Consider the following 20,579-nt stretch of genomic DNA (forward strand, 5'->3'; position numbering starts at 1 on the left):
TACGGTGCTTCCAAGGTAACAGCAAGACAGAAAAGCAGTGTGTGAGCAGAGTGACAAATACCTTCGACATGTGTGTGTTTACCAGCGTCGAGGCTCGCGTCTGAGCATGCAGCCAGACAGACAGACAGAGCAGCACGCGTGCGCACGCACAGACCAAAAAAAAGAGAAAGAAAAAAAAAGAGCCAGCTCTTAGATTCCTCCCTCGGTTTGCTGTGTCAAAAAAGATAAACTCAACAACAATCACCTGGGTGCACAGACACTGCCTGGCTGAAAGTTTGTTGTAGAATAAACAGATCCACTTTTTTGTTTCCTCTGGGAACACCTGTTGGTCTCTACATTTCTTCCTTTCTCTCTCTCCACAAACCATCTGCTCCCCTTCTTTCACTGCATCTTAACTGAAATACCGGCAGTTATTAATCTTCGCTCTGCAGCTTTCGTACCTGCGCTGTATACATTGTGCCGGAGTGAGCGTGTGTGTGAAAGCCACAACGACAACACACTGTTAAAAGTTTCACCGCCCGTATGCGTGCATCCATGCGCGTGTGCCGATTAGAAAGAGAGAGAGAAAAAAAACCCCATTATGTTTGTGTGTTTTGTGTGTGTGAGTATGTCTATGCGTGCGTTCATGTTTGTGTGTGTATTCCCTCACCCCTGGATGGCCTCCTCTGTTTGGTCTGCATGGTCAACGTGCCCACCACAGCCCCCATGTTTGCCGCCGTCGTTGTGGAAACAAGTGCGTCTGTGTGTTGAAGTCTGTGTCTCTTCGTCACGTGTTTCAGCGGCTAGAACGCACACGCACGCACTCCCTCGCCCTCTTTCCTCCTCTCATCCTCTCCTCCTCTCTCTCCACCTCCTCTCTCAATGGCTGCTCTAGGCAGAAACCCTCCTTCCATCATCCCCTCTTTCATCCTTTCACACTCCATCTCATGGTGCTCCTTCTCTCTTTCTCTCTCTCACTCTCGCCCCTTTCTCCCCAAACTCCTTCACTCCCTCCTTCCCCTCCCTCCTTCCCTCCCTGCTCCTTGTTTTTCATTAGGGGCTGTAGTTGCCCTCCCTCTTTCCATTTCTCTCCCTCCCTCTCTCTCCATCCATCACCCTCCCACCCTCACAGCGAGGCAAGAGCCCGAGAGGAGCATCAGTGATTCAGTATGAAATCGCCAGGATGTTGATTCACTAAATTATAAATTAATATTAGTGTACCCATTGATTTGTCGATGATAACGCCACATGAATCACTCTGAACAAAAACAACAAACGTGCCCTGTTACATCCGCACACCTAAAAGCATCTGTTTCCCTCTAAAGGAGAACAAATATGCAAATAGATACTTGCTCAAACACTGACTGGAGAGGTAAATATGAATCACGGAGCGAAGGGGAAACACGTGAATGTGATGGGAATTACGAAGAGCCCTGAGCTTTGCTTCCTCAGCATTGCGATTTGTTCAGGAAAAGGCCACTTTAGTCCATCAGCACCTCCGCTGACTTCATCCATCGCTCTTGTTAATCCATCCTTACCCACGAGCAGGATGGATAAAGGGATGGAGAGTGAGTGAATGAGTGAGGGAGTGTGTGTGTGGTGGCAGATTGGCTTCACGGGTCAGGAGAAACAGCTGAAAGTCAAGGATGTGAGAAAAGAGAGAGATTAAAGCGAGGGGAGGCAAAGGATGAGAAGAGTGAGATATTTAATATGGCTCTAATAGAGGGATCAAGACAAGTGTCAGATAATATTGCAGGAGTGTGTGCTATTCCCTTTAAGAGCTGCACACACAAAGATGAAATCACATTTTAATTACAGACTAATCGATACAAACAAAGTAGACCACTCTAAGTGAGGGAAGTGTGAGAAGAACAGGAAGACAGTCACAGATGACAAACCAAATGTGCTGCACATGAAAGACTGAAGACTGTAAGCAGAAACGCCACTTCATGAAAATCCTCAGTTATAAGTAAAATTCCAAAGAGTGAATATAATTACGTATAGTTTTGAAGTGAAATCTTATTTGCACTTTTTTATGGTCCTCGATCTGTGACCCAGCATTTTGAGTTTAGAAGTTTCACTTTTGTTCTTTGATGTTTGACTGTTAGTTTGTGGTATTTTGGCGTTTTGTAGTATAGTTCCTTGGTGTTTCTTTTTTTACTTTCTCAGGTGAGTGGTTAGAGGTTTTTCTATTCTATTCCTTGTTTTAGTTTATTTTATATTCCCTGTGTTTTCTGTGTCTAGTGTTAAGTTTTACCTCCCAGTGTCTCCTCATCAGATTTAGTTCAGCTGTATGTTTCTCCTCAGGTGTCTCCACTCTAACCTCATCTCCTCTTGCGTATTTGAACCCTCAGTTTGTTTGTGTTCTTTGTAGTATCCTCCATCATGCTGTGTGCTCCCTTGGTCTGTGCTTCCCTGTGACTCAGAGGTTTTACTTTCCTGGCGCGAGCCCTGCCTTGTTTTTGTATTTCGTTTGAAAGGCTTCAGCGTTAAAGCTGTTTTTTAAGTTTCTTGTCTTGCGAGTCCTGCATTTGGATCCAGCGACAGAGTCCCATCCAAAATGCCATGGTCACTCCATGGCTACTTTAAACCTGAAGTCTACAACTTTCTGCCAGGTGGTGCTGTACTGGACTGCAATGCATTCATTAATGTGAAGACATTTTTTTTTCTCTTAAACTTGTGTCCTTAATGTGCATATCTTTTGTTTCACCCTACACAATTTACCCTACACGAGGGATATTTTATTATTATCATTCATTTAATTAACTGTCACTTTACGTAAATAAGTAAGATGCTTAAGTAACTTAAAAAAGAGTCACAGGGGACAAAAATTAGAACTGTTTCCCATTAGACTAAGATCAAACAGAACACCACCTTCTATTATGGGCTCTACAATAAACATTATTTAACTTGAGTTTAAACATTTCCAACAAAATCACCAAAATCTCACCACAAAAATATTCTTAAAACATATAATTTGAACTCTGGTATATTAAATTACACAATATCAGTTGATAGACTGGTCAAAGTGTAATCCACCTCTCGCCCAGTGTAAGGTTGGATAGGGTCTAACTCCACTGTAATCAGATTGAATCAAATTAGATAAACAGTTCAGAAAATACTTGAATGGATGGTTATTAAGCATCATTAGAAAGAGTAATTGTAAATTTTTGTCCCAGCTCATTCAGCAACTCCTCTGTAGAACTGCAGAGGAGGAGGTGAACAGTTTTATCAATCAATAATAATATCAATAATATCAATAATCTGTCACTGTTATCACCCAGCTTCGCTGTGATGAAGATCCCTCACAAACAGATGTGCTTCTTAAGGAAACTTCTGAAGTCTTTTGCAGAACTTTTTTGTAGAACAGCTATAGAAAGCATCCTCACTAGAAACATCACACCCACCCCATCCCAGCCTGTTCACCCTACAGACCATCTGGCAAGTGAGACAGAAGTTTTGTCATGCAACCACATTAAATAATGATAATTAAAATGGATATTAAACTGGTGACATCAATCAATAAAATAGCCAGTTATCATACCTGTCAATTGACTGTAGAGAGCAGAGGCTGCGAATCCTACATACAGCTCATACAGCTCTCGCGTAATCGTCCCTGTGCTTGTTGATGGCAAAAAATACAGAAATGAAAGCTTCCACTAGGGCACGACATGTAAAAATTGCACTTTTAGCTGGTTATGGTTTTCTTTGTCGATAAAAATCTTTTTTTCCTCTCTCACTACATGGGGGAAAAAATACTGTTTAGTAGAGATGCAGTTGTTTCCACAAATGTTTTTTTAGTAAACGATTTGGAAAATAGTCACAGTGTCCTTTTATATCAAGCCAGCAGTCCGTAGTAGTAATGCCTCCGCAAATGTGGCAACAGCTTCGAAAATGGGGCACTTTTTTGCCAACCGATGGTGAATAATGAACAAAGCGAGATTGTTAGGAAGCCATATGGGCAGATTTAGCAGAAAAGATTTAGTTTGGTGAGCAAAGGAAACTGCAATCTGCTTTTGTAAAAATGTGCTCATGAATGCGCTGATGCATTTTTTTTTTTCTCACAACAGCTAGAAAGACAGAATGGACAGCAGTGGGGTGTAATGCTTTCACCCTGCCTACACGCACATGGAAACACACATATGGTTACTCACACAGAGGCACACATATACACACACATACATTTTGCACATGCATCAAGCATGGGCAGAAAGACTGTCTGATCATAGGGTGAGGTCTCTGTGGATGCTAGTGGCATCCAAATGACATGCAGTCGGCACAGTAGAGCATAATCATTTCCTGCCACACACACACACATACGCACACACACACACAAACTGCTCTTCCTCTTTGCTTGCCCTGCTATATTAACTGACTGCCTGTATTGTGCCTATAGGATTTTGCAGGCTATCAGAGTTATTCCCTTCTATCTTCACTGCAGCCTACTTCTTCTTTAGCCTTAAACTATGTCTATCCATCTCTCGACACCTCCTTTTCTATGAATTTGTCTTCCGGCGCACAGCCCTCGCCAATACACCTATATCTTGCCATCTCTCCCCATAAATCTCTGCGCTTGTATCAGCCTAGTGTTTCTGTCGTTTCAAACAGTGTTCCCAGCTTGTTCCAATCTCAAATCTCCGTCCCTCCCTATCTCCCCGCGGTCTCTGACAGGCCTGTTTCCACACGTTGACAGAAATGTTTCTCCATCTAGTAATCATTTCAAAGTCTGTCTGTAGAGCAGAGAGAAGGAGTGAAAGGTTGGAGTGTGTGTGCTTGTTTTTATGCTTGTGTGTATAATATTGGTACAGAACTGGTGTTTCCCTGCAGGCATGTGAGTGAATGGCTGCAGACTGTTTTACAAGACCCCTGTCAGACTTTAAAGGAAAGATGATATGAGACAGAAGCGAGGAGAAAACAGCAAGAGCAGGAAGAGGTGTATAAGATATATATATATGTGACTCTTTCAAAACTGCATGTAAGGAGGAAGGAAAAAGCAGTAGAATTACAGATGGAAACATATTTGGCAATAAAGGATGAAGAAGGAAAAAAAATCAGGAGGAAGAAGCATACCAGAAGAGCTTCCAGCGGGAGATTAGAGTGCGATGCAGAGAGAGAATGAAAGAGTAAGAAGTGGGTAACAAGAGCCAGGAGAGTGGGCGAGTGGTATTGCAAGAAAGAAAAGGCAGAGGAGAGCAAGTGGGACATGCAAACATCACATTTCCAGAGATGAGGACTGTGGAACAAAGAGAATTAGGGAAAAACCGGGGGAGGGAAAATAAAACTCTGAAGATTTTGATTAAGATTCAAATGCTGAGTGGAAGCTTTAGAAAATCAAGCGAATAAAGTCAAATCTGCACATTCAGACCCACCTGAGTGCTAACTTGCAGTGAGAAAAACCCCCCATAAAAACTCCTGCTTCTCCACATGAAGGATTCATCCCAAGAGTTATAGATTATGAATCAATCATGGCAAACAAAGCTTTGGCAATTACTCATCAGGGGCATCGCGGCTTTGAACAGGGGACATGTCTATTAGGAAAATCAATACTAATATCTATCGCTGTTGAAATGACTTCTCACACAGATGCTTCCCTGTGTCTTTATTAGCAAATGCATCCTGAGCCTCTTACAGGCGCCCATCAAAGAATGAAAAAGGGGAATAATTAAAGGAGGCTCTGCGATTGATCTGTTTTTATCGAGGGAGAGGGGTAAAAGCAAGAAAAACAAGAGGGATGGAGGATGGTATGCAAACAAATGGAAAGCAAGGAGGAAGGATAGATATAAAAGAGAAGTAAAGCACAAAAGAGTGAGACAAAGCAGAAGATAAAGTGTGAATGTGGCAGATGTTTAAAGAAGATTCAATGAAGAGAGAGAGAGAGAGAGAGAGAAAAGTGAGCAGAGGAAGTAGCTTAGTTGGGCTAAGTTGTTATTCTTACAGCTAACTGGACTGACGTGGGATGTGAGGTCTTTGTAAACATGGCAAAGGAAGCAGGAATAAGAAGATATTCGTATTTGACATTGAGATGTTAGAGGAGATTTTTTAACCTTCAGTGAAAAAAAACAAGATTTGAGGCTAGCAGTCAGTCTGGATGTGCAGCTAAAGCTGACAGCGTTTCACTGACTAAAATAGATGACGATCCATTAAGTGATTGATAGTTAATAGGGAAAGTACTCAATTTTAAACATGGTATCTCATGTTTATTTCTTGCCATCCTGAGTATATATGAAGAATATGTATCAAATGCATGACAGCTGTGACTCACTAACCTGATTAGTATAAGGTCACTCTGAGGTACTTGCAGTCAGGGCATCCTGTCAGAAAGGATTTTAAAGAAAACCCTCCTTTTCTTTCATTTTACTTTACTTGCATTTGGTTATGTTTAGGCAAAAACAGGAGCAGCATGACAGAAACGGTAGATACAGGCACGGATGAGAATGTCAGTGATTGTAACGATGTCCACCATATCTTGTTTTCCTTGCAGAGTTTATTTCATCTAATAGGTAATTGATTCTGTTCATCTTATCTTAGTCTTCGATTGTCACTGCAGTGCAGCTCTTTATTTCTCAGGGGTCACAAAACAAACTCTGAGACATGGGTTCACTTGGTGACAGGTGGTCTGTTTGTAGTCTGTTTTTTCTCGATTCTCTGCTGTTCCACTTAAAATGTACAAAAACACTTTCTGTAGCGCTTGGTCTGAAAGCATATGTGCTAAATCTAATTTTGGATTCATTTGCAAAAAAGACGGAACACAAGGCGCTGCTTCTTTGCTCTTTACTCTTTACAAACTAGGCTCAGTGGACAGATTAAGTCCCTGTATTGCTACCAAGTGATGTCTGTTATCCACTGAAACCAGAGCAACTTTGATCTGAATATAAATTCACGTTCTTTTGGCATTAAATGCGACGTTGGCAACATTTGCTACTCTCACTATACGAGTGCCATTTCAGCTGTCATATTAATTTAGCTCAAGTGATGTGCATCACTGCTGTCATATCTGTGCATACAGACTGAACCATATAGTCAGGACTAAGTAGCTATCTATATTCATCATCTCCATTTCTCTCATTGGCGCCGGTATTACAAAGGCCTGGAGGCAAGCACAAGGCTGAACGGTCTACAGAGATAAATTGCATGGAAAATATTGTTTATCTTCGAAGAACTATGCAAAGCATTTGCCTGCAAATATTATGCAAATGAATTATCCTTATATATACAGTGTGCTGATTTTTTCTTATATAATATAATGCCTGAATGTGGGTTTAATTTGGAACACCGACAAAGAATCGTCAATTACGGTCACTTTTTAAAAAAAAAGTGGAAAGCATGTTTGCTGCGAATATCTGCACGGCACAAACTTGAATGTAAAGAAATATGGGAGCTGAGGTTCTGCGGCAGTATCGCAATCGCATCATTGCGCCTATAAACAACACACAGACACACATGTGCTTTGGGCATGAGATTAAGCAGAAAGCTGTTTTCATGATGCCATGCGCCTAATAAAGCTATTTTGCTGTCCTAATTGGCCCTTTTGGTCTACTTCTTTTGATGTCTGGGGATGAGAGAGAGAGGTGGAAACTATAAAGCCCATTAAAGAAACAGAGATCCTCTCTTCTCAACCCTTTAGCCCTGCAGCAGATGGAAACTTTGAGCCAAACGCACTTGTTCTCCAGAAGACCCACATGCACAAACGCATTATATTTGCATGTACTCTACCGCCCCGAAACTAAAAGCCAACATGATTAGCAAAACTTCAAACAGCTGGAGTGATCTTAGAGTAGGACAAGACTGTACCGTGCAAAACTCAGAACACAAAGAGATGTGAGGGTTCGAGAGAGCGAAAGAGAAGGGAACCAAGAGATAAACAGAAAAGCCGGACGAAAAGCCATAGATCAAGAAGGGAACTGTGTTGCGAATACAAGGGGAAGACTTGAAGGGACCAACACATGAAAGACAAAATGAGAAGGTGAAATGAGGTGAAAGTGTGCAAGACAAAGAGAGAGACAGGAAGAGAAAGAAAATTCACTTGACAAAGTGAGCTGGCATAGAGAAGTGAAAGCAAAGGCAGAAACAAATGGAGCAAACAGGAACGGGAGATGAATCTGTTTGCAAGGCGCAGCTTTTGTAGTTTATAACCGCTGGGAAATATTTCATAGGAAAAGAGTAGTTTGTGTACAGGCAATGGATATTTTGTTTTTCCCCCAGGTGAAAAAAGACACATACAGATAAATGCCTTAACCCCAGCCTATGGCCATATGAGCCAGTGAGGGCAATGGCTAATAACTCAGCCTTCAAGCTTCCCTTGTGGAACAGCTATGACTTTATGTAGGCCACAGCATTAGTTTGGCTTCATTTAGAAACCCACACTGAAAGCAAAAACACCCACTTTAGCTGTGTAGTTTAGCAACTCGTTTGAATTCAGTTCAGTCAATTCATCACCCCAATATGTGCTGGATAGGACTGTAAATGGACTGCATTTATCTAGCTTTTAAAAACCAAAGTGCTTTACAGAGTGACTTTCATTCCCCATGCACAACATAGTCCTGGCCATGGGGAGCAAGCAAGCTTAATTTCTTTCTCAAGGGTACTTCAAAACAAACAGGAGGGGCTTGGGATCAAACCACCAACCCTGCAATTAATATCTAACCAGTTCTTCTTCTGGATACATGACTGCCGAAGAGCAATGAATTAATTATAGGCTACATTATCGAATGAGGCTTTCACTGCGCATCTCTAAGATAAATGCCAACATTAGTAACCCGTGTCCTCCTGAAAATAAACACAGTTTTGCGACCGGTTTTCTAAGTCAAAGGAGTTCGAGTCTCTTGTGCTTTGAGTCCTAAAAAAATGTAATATTACAAATGTCATGTTGAATTTTTAAAAATGTAATGGTGAGTATGTGCAGGAAATGATGTGAGTTTTGTGGGGTTTTGTCCACAGCATTATCGAAATGTGATCACTGGAGTTAACATCTGTTGTCACTTGCTGGCATGAACTGGATCCATCAAAACTGGCAGAAAAATTTAGCTACAAGCAGCAATGAGGGAGCCGAGAAGTTAAGCAGGGTGCAGTCGCCATCGCAAAGGAATTATGATAAAAGGGTAATGGGAGTGCCGATAACATTAAGTCCCACGTCTATATGCCACATTTGGCGTCCACAAATCAAGGCTGCCAAACAGGAAGTGACATGCCCTCAGTTTCTGTGTGGTGGTAGATAGATAAATATCATAGTTTTTTACCCTCTTTGCCACATATGGTCATACAAGGTCATTGAACTCCAAAGTAATGGGACCATTACGTTTCAGCTCACTTCTGTTCACTTCTGTCTGAAATAAGCACCTCCTCTTTTAAGCCAGAGGTCTTCTGATTGGATGTGCCTTCCCAAACAGGATGTTTGAACCGCAAGTGAGTGGCATTTCTCTTAGTTAGAGCTGTGCGTCTGTGATGACCATACTAAAGATATCTGCTCTCACTGACATCATACAGAAGCAAAAGTAGAAAAACATAGTCTGAAACAGACAAATTAAAACAGTATGAATGGACCTTACAAACCAAAAATCCATGAGATAACATTTGTGGAGTTTGCACTGAAAAAAACATCTTTATCTATTTATTTATTTTTACTTATATGTAAACACCTACTAGGATAAGATTTGTTTTAATTCAGATGAAAACTAAATGCCATATTACCATACTATTATTTATTTAAGAAAAAATAATCCAAAGCAGTGTGTGGGAAAAACTAAGTATACCTATGACTGATTGAACCAGAGCTTTTGAACAACCTTCAGGAACAATAACTTTTTGCAATTGTTTCTTGTACAACTTTAACAGTCTCTCACATCATTTGAGAGACTGCCAAACAATTTCAACTTTTTCAGTGATCGCCATAGTGATTCTATTAAAGAAAGGTAGAAACAGGCTGGAGTCTGACTGCTCATCAGTTTGTTACCTGTTGAAGTTCAGGGTCTGGCTGCTGGGCTGGGGTCGGCATTCACTCAGCTTTCACTCTGGGTTCTTGGCTAGCTTAGCATTAGCATGTTATCTGTGCAGATGCTTGCAAAGAGCAAAGTTGCGTTAGCAGCATAATGAAGCTGTTTCTGTCCTTGATGGAGTTAGCACTTTACCATTAAACTCGTTTTTATGGGCAAAATAAATAAATAAATAAAATAAAAATAATAGTAATGTCCATATCGACACTGTAGACTGTGCCACTGTTTTTCTCCTCCACACACAAACTGAAATCTTGTAGTGCAAGAACTGATAAGTGAGACTGATAGGAAGGCAGACTAACAATTCCAATAGAACTAGACTACTGGGAACCAGTTCTCAATTCCCATCCCTACTGGCATCTGGCTTAAATGTTTTCCACTTGTAAGTAGTCTTTCCTCAGTGTAGAAAGATGGACTTTAACTTTGTTTGGAAATGGCCTTATAACCTTTCCCAGATTGATGGGCAGCAGCAATTGCTTCTCTCGGATTTTCACTGATATCTTTCCTTCTTGGTATTGTGTTAACACACACCTGAATGCTCCAGACCTGTGCACTGCTTTTATAGAGGTGCTCAAACTTGCTAATGATCAGTTAATCAAGAACATTTGGTTAGGATTGCCGAACAGCTGAATTTTGACTTTGTTGTTGTTAAACATATAATAAGACCAGATGAAGGTCAGATTTTCCTGATATGAAAACCTTAGAACTGAAAGAGGGTGCCCTTTCTTCTTAACATAACTGCATCTTTATCTTTGGCTTGTTGTTGGTGTTTGAGTGCTCAAAATAAGGATGTAAGATTCGGTGAAAACAATCGAGGTTCTGTTCCCAGTCAGTGGGCCAGACTTTGGAGCTTTTTAGTCTATGGTTCAAGGGGCTAATACAGACTTCCTGGCCCTCCAAAATAATAAAAAATAAAGATAAAATTACTAGTTCATAACATTATTCCCCTCAGTCAGCAATGGTTAATACTAAGAGAAATGAGTTGCTGAAAAGTATTGTTTCAGATTTCGTCCTGTTAATTTAACAGCTTCCTTAAATCCACAACTATAATTTTCATCTAAAGTTTGAATCCTCAGCTAGTTAACTTTAAGTCCTTCTCAGCTGGTCATTGCCTCATGTTGAGTTGTGATCAAGGATGGGTCAACTTTCCATGCAAAATGAATCCTGCCCTGCTTTCAGTAGGGCACTTTTTTTTTTTTATCACTGCAGCAGATGGCGAAACACACACGTTCAGTGACACACACACTGCAGCCCCCTGAGAAGCAACCTCGCCTCCTCTCTCAACTTTTCTCAATTTTTTCTCTCCCACTTTTACTCATCTATCACTTCCACCTAACACCCTAACAGTGGAAACTTCAAAGTGGCTGCTATTTAGAGGTTACCCTACATCCTGGTTGCTTTGTAAGCATTGTTGCCTTCCCTAACGAGTAAATGGGCTGCGCTTGAAATGGAAGTAGCTACCACGAACACAAAGTATCTGACACGCATGTTCATATTGTAGACTGCAGAAAACAACCAACTTGAAAATGTGCCTTGAGTATCTCTTTAGCACATATCGACTGAAAGCTGTTTCCACACAGGAAAATGAGGTGCAGGTCAGGCACTGAAATAAACAACCCACGCAGCTTGCTATATATGTTTGTATTTCAGGAGCCCATTTATGGGGTCTCTAAAGAGTTTTCTCAGCTCTTCTTTGTCTGACTGCACTGTTTGACAGGTAAAACACTGAGAATATAGAGCTGGAAGGCATTTTCCTGAGGGACATTCACAGCACATAATTTACATCACCTCCACTGTTTTTTTTTTTTTTTGTCACAGCATATGCAACATGCAGACAGTTTTGCATGATCTCACTCCAGTTAATGGTCCAATTAGAGATTTCAGAATTTTATCCCTCTGTTTTCCTCGTCGAGATGTGATTTGGCTCCCGATTTTCCAGCCTCTGCTGTGTGTATTTGAGATGCAGCGCTGCGTCTGACAGCGATAGCCATCAAGGTTTAAGGTCAACAGATGCAGGACAGACCATGGCCAAAAGCTGATGGATTACAACGCTTTGATTTACGGCACAATACCACAGCCACCACACACACAAAATGCACGATTCTTCACACACGCCTACATTTTCAGCAGTCAATTAGGTGCATAAATATTTTCAGCGGACAAAGAATACACATACATACTGGGTACAGCATGCATGTGTCAAGTGTCAGCACCTGTCAAACAGCAGCGTGGCAGGAAAGAAAGTGGGCTGGTTTGGAAAGCAGACAGGGGTAAATACCATCACCTATTATAGACATGCCCAATGGCACAGTTGCGCGCACACATGCACACACACGGACACATGTATATTGTTAAATCCACAGTTCAAACAGAGGACAGGTGGCCTGGAGCACTCTAAAGCAACAGTGAATAACAATTTCTCTTTTTTATACAACTTCTCATTGCAGCTTACAGCACATTCATCTTTATACCATAATGCACTTCTTGTGCCATATTCACCACTCTGAGCAAACATATATGACTCCATCACTAAAGGACAAAGACGCATGATGGATGCTGCTCACAGCAACATGCAAATCCTCACATTCAGGATTCAAACATGCTCAGTGTGTGCATTTCAAATACAAATTCTTACCTTTGTGGTAGGACACTTGCTTGGATTGCATGGAAAAGGTTCCCATCACAAGACCCATGTTGACTTCTGGCTTCTGGCTGCTGGAAGGTTGCGCGTGCTGGCGTAAGTGAGTGTGTTTATGAGCGCGCGCTGGTCTGCCTGCCTATGATCAAGGTGTGCTAGTAAGTATGCGTACAGTAGGTGAGCTTAAATTTGTGATTAAGTTAGTCCATCAGCCAGCTGTATGTGTGGAAGTACAGATATCACTTCTCATGCTGCCTCACACCCACACAGCTCTGCCGCTTCTGCTCGAGGGTGTGTGTGTGAGAGAGAGTGTGAGTGAGAGGAGAGAGAGTGGGAGAGACAGAGAGAGAGTATGTGTGTGTGTGTGTCTGTTTCTATGTATGCGTGTGTAAATGAAATAAGCGGCACACATCCACTCTCAGGCTACCTTTGTCTACCCTGCCACTGAAGCTGTCTATTTTACATCCCTTCTATCTCTTTGTCCACCAGTCCCCAGTCACCAGACTGTCATCCCATCAATTCCTCTGTGCCTCTTTATGTATCTGCCTCTATGTCTCTGCTTCTCCCTGCTCCCGTTTTCTCTTCCATTCGTCTGAGTCGCTCTGTCTCTTTGTCTGTCTGGTGGGGAACGGGGAATTGCACACTGTTGCACGGGAAAAGGCAGAGACCGAGACGGGAGAGATGGGGCAAGAGAGGAGGACAGAACTCAAGAGAGGGCAAGAAAGAGGAGGAAGAAGCGATGAGGAAATTAGGAGAAGAAAGAGGAGGGGGTGAGGAGAAGAGAAAGGGGAGACAGAGACAAATCAGGAGGATTCACAAACAGCAGGGGAGGCAAAGTGAGGAGGCGAGAGGGTGGGAGGGGAAGACCGTGAAAGAAAGAGATGGAGCGAGATGAGGAGTGCAAGAGGTGAGGGGAGATAAGGGAGGAATAGACTGATCCGTCCCCCCCTTTGCTATTCAGCAGGCAAACAGTCTGAGTGTGGAGAGTGCATTCGCTGCTTTATCTCTACATGCACAAGTGTGGCAGGTGGTGTGTGTGTGTGTATGCGATTGTGTGCGTGTAATTATTCTGCTCGCGGGTGGGTCATGGACAAAACCCTCTACGTGTGGCACAGCTACATCCTCAGAAACGCTGCCTCGCATTTGTCAGCGACTGCATCGACATGCTGTATCAGACATGTTTTTGTGCTCAAGTCTCCTGATGAACCCGTCAACTACACACACGCACGCACACACAGAGGCCACACACCCTCTACAACAATACACCCTGGAGAGCAATGCCAGTCTGCAACACAGTCCAACTCATACATGCACTCCTCACTCCCATCAGTCACGCTTAACCCCTTGCTGCCCTCTGTGTAACACCGGTTGTTCAGATTGGCAGGCTGCGCTGATGCCACTGATGGCAGCCCTTATTGAAATTCCTCACATGGCTTTAGTTAAGAAAACAATTTACAGCCGAGCCATCGCTGTGGTTGAGCTGAGGCCATCAAGGCCAATGATAAAGTCATTAGGGCATGGCATTCATTAAAGGCTAGCTGCAGTAGCCTGCATGCTCAGGATCAATGCAGAGTAAAACAAGAGAGGGAAGAAGGCAGTGCGAGAGACTGAGAAAAAGAAAATTAAGAACAGGGTAGTGAAAGGTGGATAGACAAAGAAAGTGAGAAAAATGAGCACTGCAGGGCAGGAGTATGTGTGTGCGCGAGTGTGTGCGTTCAATGGTGAGAGACATTTTTTGAGTATGCAAGAGCTCACACCTCCCCTATCCCTTTTCTATCTCTGCAGAAAGGAGGAGATCATACATGATTCTCTTATCAAAATCAAACACTAAAGAGAAAAAAACATTTCGCACATGCGTGCACTCATACGCACAAACGCTGACAAACACTCAGTGCTTACAGCAAGTAAGAGTGGCAATAAATCAACACAGAGAAGCAGGTCTTTGAGTACACACTACAGCAATGACACAAAGACATGCTGATTAAATTCTGAAAGCCCGCCTGAATAGGCGAGATAAGGGAGCGTGATTTGCTGTAGTGATGATGTTTAACTTCAGTGAAGGGGTTACATACACATCCATCAGTGGAGAGAAAAGCCTTCGGTTGATCAAACACTTTGAAAACCCAGTGGATAAACTGAAAAAGCTCGCAGGGGAAAAGCTGAAAAACGCGTTGTTTTGATCAGTCTTGGCGAAGCTGACATTTTCCAAATACCAAGTTTTCAAACAACACAGGCTGAAGAAAACAAGCTGCAATTACAGAATAGAATAGAATAGAATAGAATAGAATAGAATAGAATAGAATAGAATAGAATTCAAAGTTAATTCTTAACCTTGAAAATAGTTGGCAAACCTTGGGCAAAAGCCCCTCAAGCCTAAAAAATATGATATTTTTTAGTCTGTAAAAGTCTCCAAAGCAGTTACTCAGTGGATCTTGTCGTGCTCTCTGTTGTGTGTCTTTTACTTGTTTTTGTATATATTTATTTTCATTGTATATGTTTCTCCTGTTTGTTATTTATTCCTGCTGTCTTACTTTTCGTATTTTATTCCAGCACAGTTGGTGTGGAACACCCACAAGACACGTATAATCACAATAAAGGACCATTCTATTCTATTCTATTCTATTCTATTCTGGAAAAGAAAGCCTGAACTAAAGTTTCTCGAAATCTTTGAATTCCAAAACCCAGAAACAGTGAGAACATCTGCATGAGAAAAGCTGCAGCATCAATCACTTCTCCAATGACGCAAACCCCTCCATGTACATGTTCAGCTCAGCTCTGTTAGAACTTTAAGAGTTATGACTCCTGTCTGTTGGAAAGAAAGACAATATTACACTGTTTCGGAGCAGTCCACAGACGGGAGATGGATCATCGAACTGCTGGACTTGCCTGCCGCTGGCTTCCTTTTTTGTAGCAACCAGCAGCAACTTTAAGTCATCTGTACCCAGCAATATGTTCAGTGCTATTATAAAATAGTATATTTTTTTCTACATTCTTTGTAACCAGATTGGAAAGCTCCAATGAAAATGCATATGTATCAGAGGGTATGGGCAAATCTTGTGTTTATTTTCAGGTTGGCTTGTTAGACTATTGAGATCCACACATCCCAAAATACAGAAATCTCTCCGAGAAGAAATGAATGATTCTTTATCTTAAGTGTATGTTGCAAGATTAAAAAGCAGATGAACCAAAACCTGTGAACTTATTTGAAACACCAGCAAAGTGATGGGAAATTTTAACTGTTTCGAGTGTGGAGGTTTGATTTTTAAACCTCAGAACGCCTTTTGGTAATATTATTTCTACACTAAGTGTTGCCTTCATTCAGTCACACTAGAGTAAAACTAGGACAGACATCTCCATGCAGCCAAGAAAAATTAGTGGTTTCCCAGTGATTGCATTGAGTTTTTTTGCATTTGGAGACTGATTGGAAGTAGTTGAGGTGACTAAACTTGGAAGCCAGAAACTTAGCATGCAGCAGTCTCAATTCGTGGGTAACAACTGGCGATTGCAAAGTGACGGCAGAGGTCGCCTGGTGAAAGCCAACCTGTCTCCAAACAATTGTGGTCCAGCTTGGACCGACTATGAGCACTCTCACACAGATTAGCAAAGATCTGCATATAACTGAAGCCTGATTTGATGTGATGCGACTTTGTAGGGACCTGACTCAATAAGATTGTTCAACTACTCATCTCAAGTAACTAACTGGCTGTGTTTTGTTGATATTCCTATGTATAAGCAAGGTTGCTAAGCACCTATGTCATTTTGCAGTCACGTCACCATCCTGCAGCACTTTAAATGAAGAAAGTGAAGAAGCACTGGGCTCAGACAGCGTCAGCCGATTGTGAACAGCTGCCCAAAAGAGGTCATGACATCGATTGGACAGGGGTTAAAGTCATCAACCAGGCGTCAGCACGGTAAATGGTGGCAGAAAAACAATGACATTTACTTTCACAGTCAGAGTGGTCGCTGTCACAGTTATTGTAACCACTTGACAGTTATTCCTGAGGCAATGCGATGACACTTGTACATCTACCATTTCTCAATATGACAGTAGCATCGTGGAAAATGAAACCAAAAAAAATGCAATGTTTGTTTTGGAGAATGAGGAAAGAGTTTCAGATCCATCAATTATATATGACTGCCTCCAGAAAATACAAAAACAGCTCTCTGATTTTACATAGGTAGAATTAAAGTCTGGTTATGTTAGGCACAAAACATTTCTTGTTTAGGAAGGCACACAGACTGGGTTAACATTGCTTTGTTCTTGGGGACCCTTTGTAGTCATGTGAAATAGGAATAATTAGTCTGTTCAGGTAGGGAACAATTATCACTGTGATTAAACTGGTTACACAAAGCTTTCTGTGTTAAGGTAATGATGCTGCTGTCATTCATGTAAATTACAAAAAAAGAAAGAAAACTTTCAAATAAAGGCTTATTTTACCTAATTCTTTAATAATACATTTTTGGTTTTGACTAAATTATTTATTTCTGTAGGAATTTCTGCAACTATTTCATTTCAACTCAGAAAAAAAACACACACAAAAAAAAACACTGCAAGGCCAATAAAAAAATCAGCTAAGGGAAATGGGTAAGAACGTTCCCCTGGACTGCAGGTGTAGTTTCTGGATAAACTGATGGTCAGTTTTTTCCATGAGTGGATATTTTTTTTTCCCTGATGGTGCAGGCATATTCCAAGATGACAGTGCCAGATTTCATAGCGATCAAATTATGAAAGAGTGGTTCACGGAGCATGAGACATCATTTTCACACATGGGTTCACCACCGCAGAGTCCAGATCTCAACCCCACTGAGAATCTTTGGGATGTGCTGGACTTTGATGACTCTCTGACCATCAATATGAGATCTCGGCAAAAACAAAAAATGTTGTGACAATGCATAAGCTTATTGAAAGATGACATGAATAATTCATGCAATTATCCTTTAATGATCAGTTGACCTGCTGATATTCTTTAAGAAATGGATAGAGCTACTGTAAATCATCACCTTTGCTTAAATACTTTAAACAATAACAATCACGGATTAACTGAGCCATTAGCTTTCTAGTCATTTTAACACAGTGATACTAAAATAGCACTCTAGACTGTTTAGTTGCAGTCCAGTAACACTAACAGCAACAGGTTCACCACATTAGGCCGAGTGCCAAACCCTTCCAAGACATTAAGCTTGACATCGTCTGTGCTGCTACTCAGTCCTGTCCAGCCTTCGTTGGATCGTTCTGAGTGCCAGCCAACCCTTCTCTCATCATTTATTAACCATTACACAACAGACCTTTTACGGGATTGAGACAGCAGCCTGGGTGAATGAATGGAGGCAAAGGAAAAGTACATGGGGTTAGACTGTGGAGTTGAAAGGTAGAAAGCATTTGACAGCATACAGACGGTGTTGACAAGCACAGAAAGTGGTGAACAGGCAGTGAATAATAAATTGGCTGGTTAGCTGCTGTCCGGTCTTATTAGATGAAGGCTGAATGGAATCTGTCATAGTAATAACCGCACAGAGGAGAAGAGATCAGGGCAGAGAGAGAAGGGAAATGCAGAGGGAAGGAAAGAGTATAGGAAGTGGCAAGAAGACAGCAAGACAAACAGGAGCAGATATTCTGAAGACCAGATGGGAGTAATTCTAGGAGGGAGGGCCGAAGGGGTGTAGGTGAGGAGGAAAAGAGGGAGAGCTACAGACAGAACAGTTAGGTGCAGTATTAGGAGGCAAGATTGAAGACTGGCTCCTAACAGGCTCAGTGACATCTGAGTCATCAGGACAAACAGATTGATTTACTGAAGTGAGAAGCAAAGGAGACGAGCTCAACGATCCTGCCAGACACGGGAATGACGTGTAGCGCCGCGGAGAGCAGACTATTTCTGCTGCAAAGAGACAATCGCATGTTGGTTTTCCTCTAACAAAGCCAAGCATGTGTTAGTTGCACCAACACAGACCACAAAGCAAAGTGCATAAAAGGCCCAGTGGAGTCATTTGGTTGCTATGACTATATCATACCGCATAATCATCACGTAAAGGATCATTTCACCAAAATCATAAAAACACAAATAACCCCTATTAAGACATGCAGTTGTGTTTGTTCAGGCTTTAAGATGTCCCTTTTTAAAATGTCTGCTACAAAACCAGCACACTAGGAGTGAAAGAAATTGTGTTTATAACTTCACAAATATAAAAAAAAATAGAAGGATTTATCATTTGTCCTGTTAACTGGAGAAAATTCATGACTTTAATTTTATTATTATTCATTTAAAAACATCATTCTAGCTAATATTTGCTGGTGTGCTCTGTGTTCAAATAAAAATGCAACATAAGTATCTGCTGATTTAGGCTGCTGGCCACACAAAGCAGGACCTCTGAAAGTCTTTAAGTCACCATAATCAATCTTAGACTTTAAATCGATCACACACGTGCGAGAAAGGGGTCGATTGTAGCGGTGAACGCAACAAGAATCATCAAAAGCTTCTCTCAGTTGACTTGAGAATTCAAAAAGCATGGTAGGATACTCTTAGTGACTCTAAAAAAATGTTGTCTACCACTATTACATATAAATATACTATACAGTATTTTTAGATGGGCATTGCTCATGTAGGTAAAAGCCGCATTGTGTTGTAGCTGGTTATTAGGAGCTGTTTTTAAACTGTTTTGGGAGGTGTTGCAACTGAAGGTGTTAATGTTAGAGCATTTAGCAGTTACAGAGACTGATATTTACTATCAGCAGTGACATCATTAATAAACACTAATGGCCCATATCTGCTGGCAGCAATGTTTCACACATGATCATGAGCAGTTCCTACTAAACACTCATCACTTCACATCATTTAGGTTCAATCTCGGTTTCATCAGTCCAAAGATTTTGTTAATACTATGCAGGATCTTTCTGATGTTTTCCAGCACTCTAATCTGGCCTTTCTGTTTTTACAATGGATGGTTTACATCTGCTTGTAAACTCTCCATATTTCCATTCATGAACAGATCTCTTCGTAGCAGACCTTGGCAATCACACGCCTACCTCCTCAAGAGTGTTCTTGAATTGACTACATCTTCTTATTTCTTTTATTATCTTTTTTTCCCATGGTTTTTCCACAAGTGCTGTTGAGCTAGCCAGTACATTTATCGTTTAAGAATTTACCAAACTGTTTTGGTTTTTCAACACATCGAAGGCCTCCTTCACTTACATTAACATGTCTTAAGAGCTCATATTGAGCGATTCAGTAAATAGCTGCCAGTTCAACAATTAAACTCAACTCCAGAAGCTTTATCTGTGTAATTCGTCATGACCTCACCTGGGCATGAAACTGTTTTTCAGTCAAATGTCCAGTTACTTTTAAACTTTTGAAAATGGAAAGCTATGTATAAAAATGACTGCCTTCCTAAATAATGAATGAAATACTTTTGTTAATCCCCTGGACTTAAAGCTGAAAGTCTGCAATTAAATCCCATCTTGATTATGTGAGTTGAAATCCTCTGTAGTGGTGTCCAGAGGCAAAATTACAAAAATGCATCACTGTCCAAATACTTTTTTATCTGACTGAACCATAAGTTATATAAACCGTGCTGTTAATCTCAGTAATCATGCTTACTAGCACCCCAGCTCATCAAAATCAATATCAAACCATCACCTTTGAATGGCTCTAAAATCAAAATAACGATTTTCTATTTACTCAGGTTATCTTTATCTAATATTAAAATGTATTTGATGATCTTAAACATGTATGTGTAACAAAAACAATGTATATTTTTCAAGCCTAAAAACAGCTGTAACAGCGTTGTACTGTTTGAAAACAACAAGAGCTCGTGTTGGTGAATCTTTGCTGCCTTAAGACTCTCTCCATGACAACAGTCTCTCCTCAAGGCCATGGCTGCTGTTTTTCTGTCCCACAGTGCATCTCTCAAAACAATTCACCGCCGTACGCCACCCACAAACTTTATGTCGCCTGTCAGAACGTGAAAAACACCATCTA

General features: G+C 41.2%; 1 protein-coding gene across 4 annotated transcripts in view; it reads right to left on the reverse strand.

Moving 5' to 3' along the window:
• LOC116335026 (Kv channel-interacting protein 1) overlaps window positions 1-13,045 on the reverse strand; it is a 29,426-nt gene extending 16,381 nt beyond the window's left edge. Inside the window, exon 1 of one of the 4 annotated variants that reach the window (XM_031758649.2) lies at window positions 12,604-13,045. In XM_031758649.2, coding sequence (XP_031614509.1) covers window positions 12,604-12,661 — 58 coding nt within the window. In that variant the 5' untranslated portion in view covers window positions 12,662-13,045. Of the gene's footprint in view, window positions 1-61; window positions 134-244; window positions 276-649; window positions 910-12,603 lie in introns of those variants that run through there. The other 3 variants (XM_031758715.2, XM_039618456.1, XM_039618451.1) reach the window with 3 other exon arrangements.
• Window positions 13,046-20,579: the final 7,534 nt, after the last annotated feature.

This window comes from Oreochromis aureus, linkage group 2 (assembly GCF_013358895.1).
Source record: "Oreochromis aureus strain Israel breed Guangdong linkage group 2, ZZ_aureus, whole genome shotgun sequence".
Lineage (NCBI taxonomy): Eukaryota > Metazoa > Chordata > Actinopteri > Cichliformes > Cichlidae > Oreochromis > Oreochromis aureus.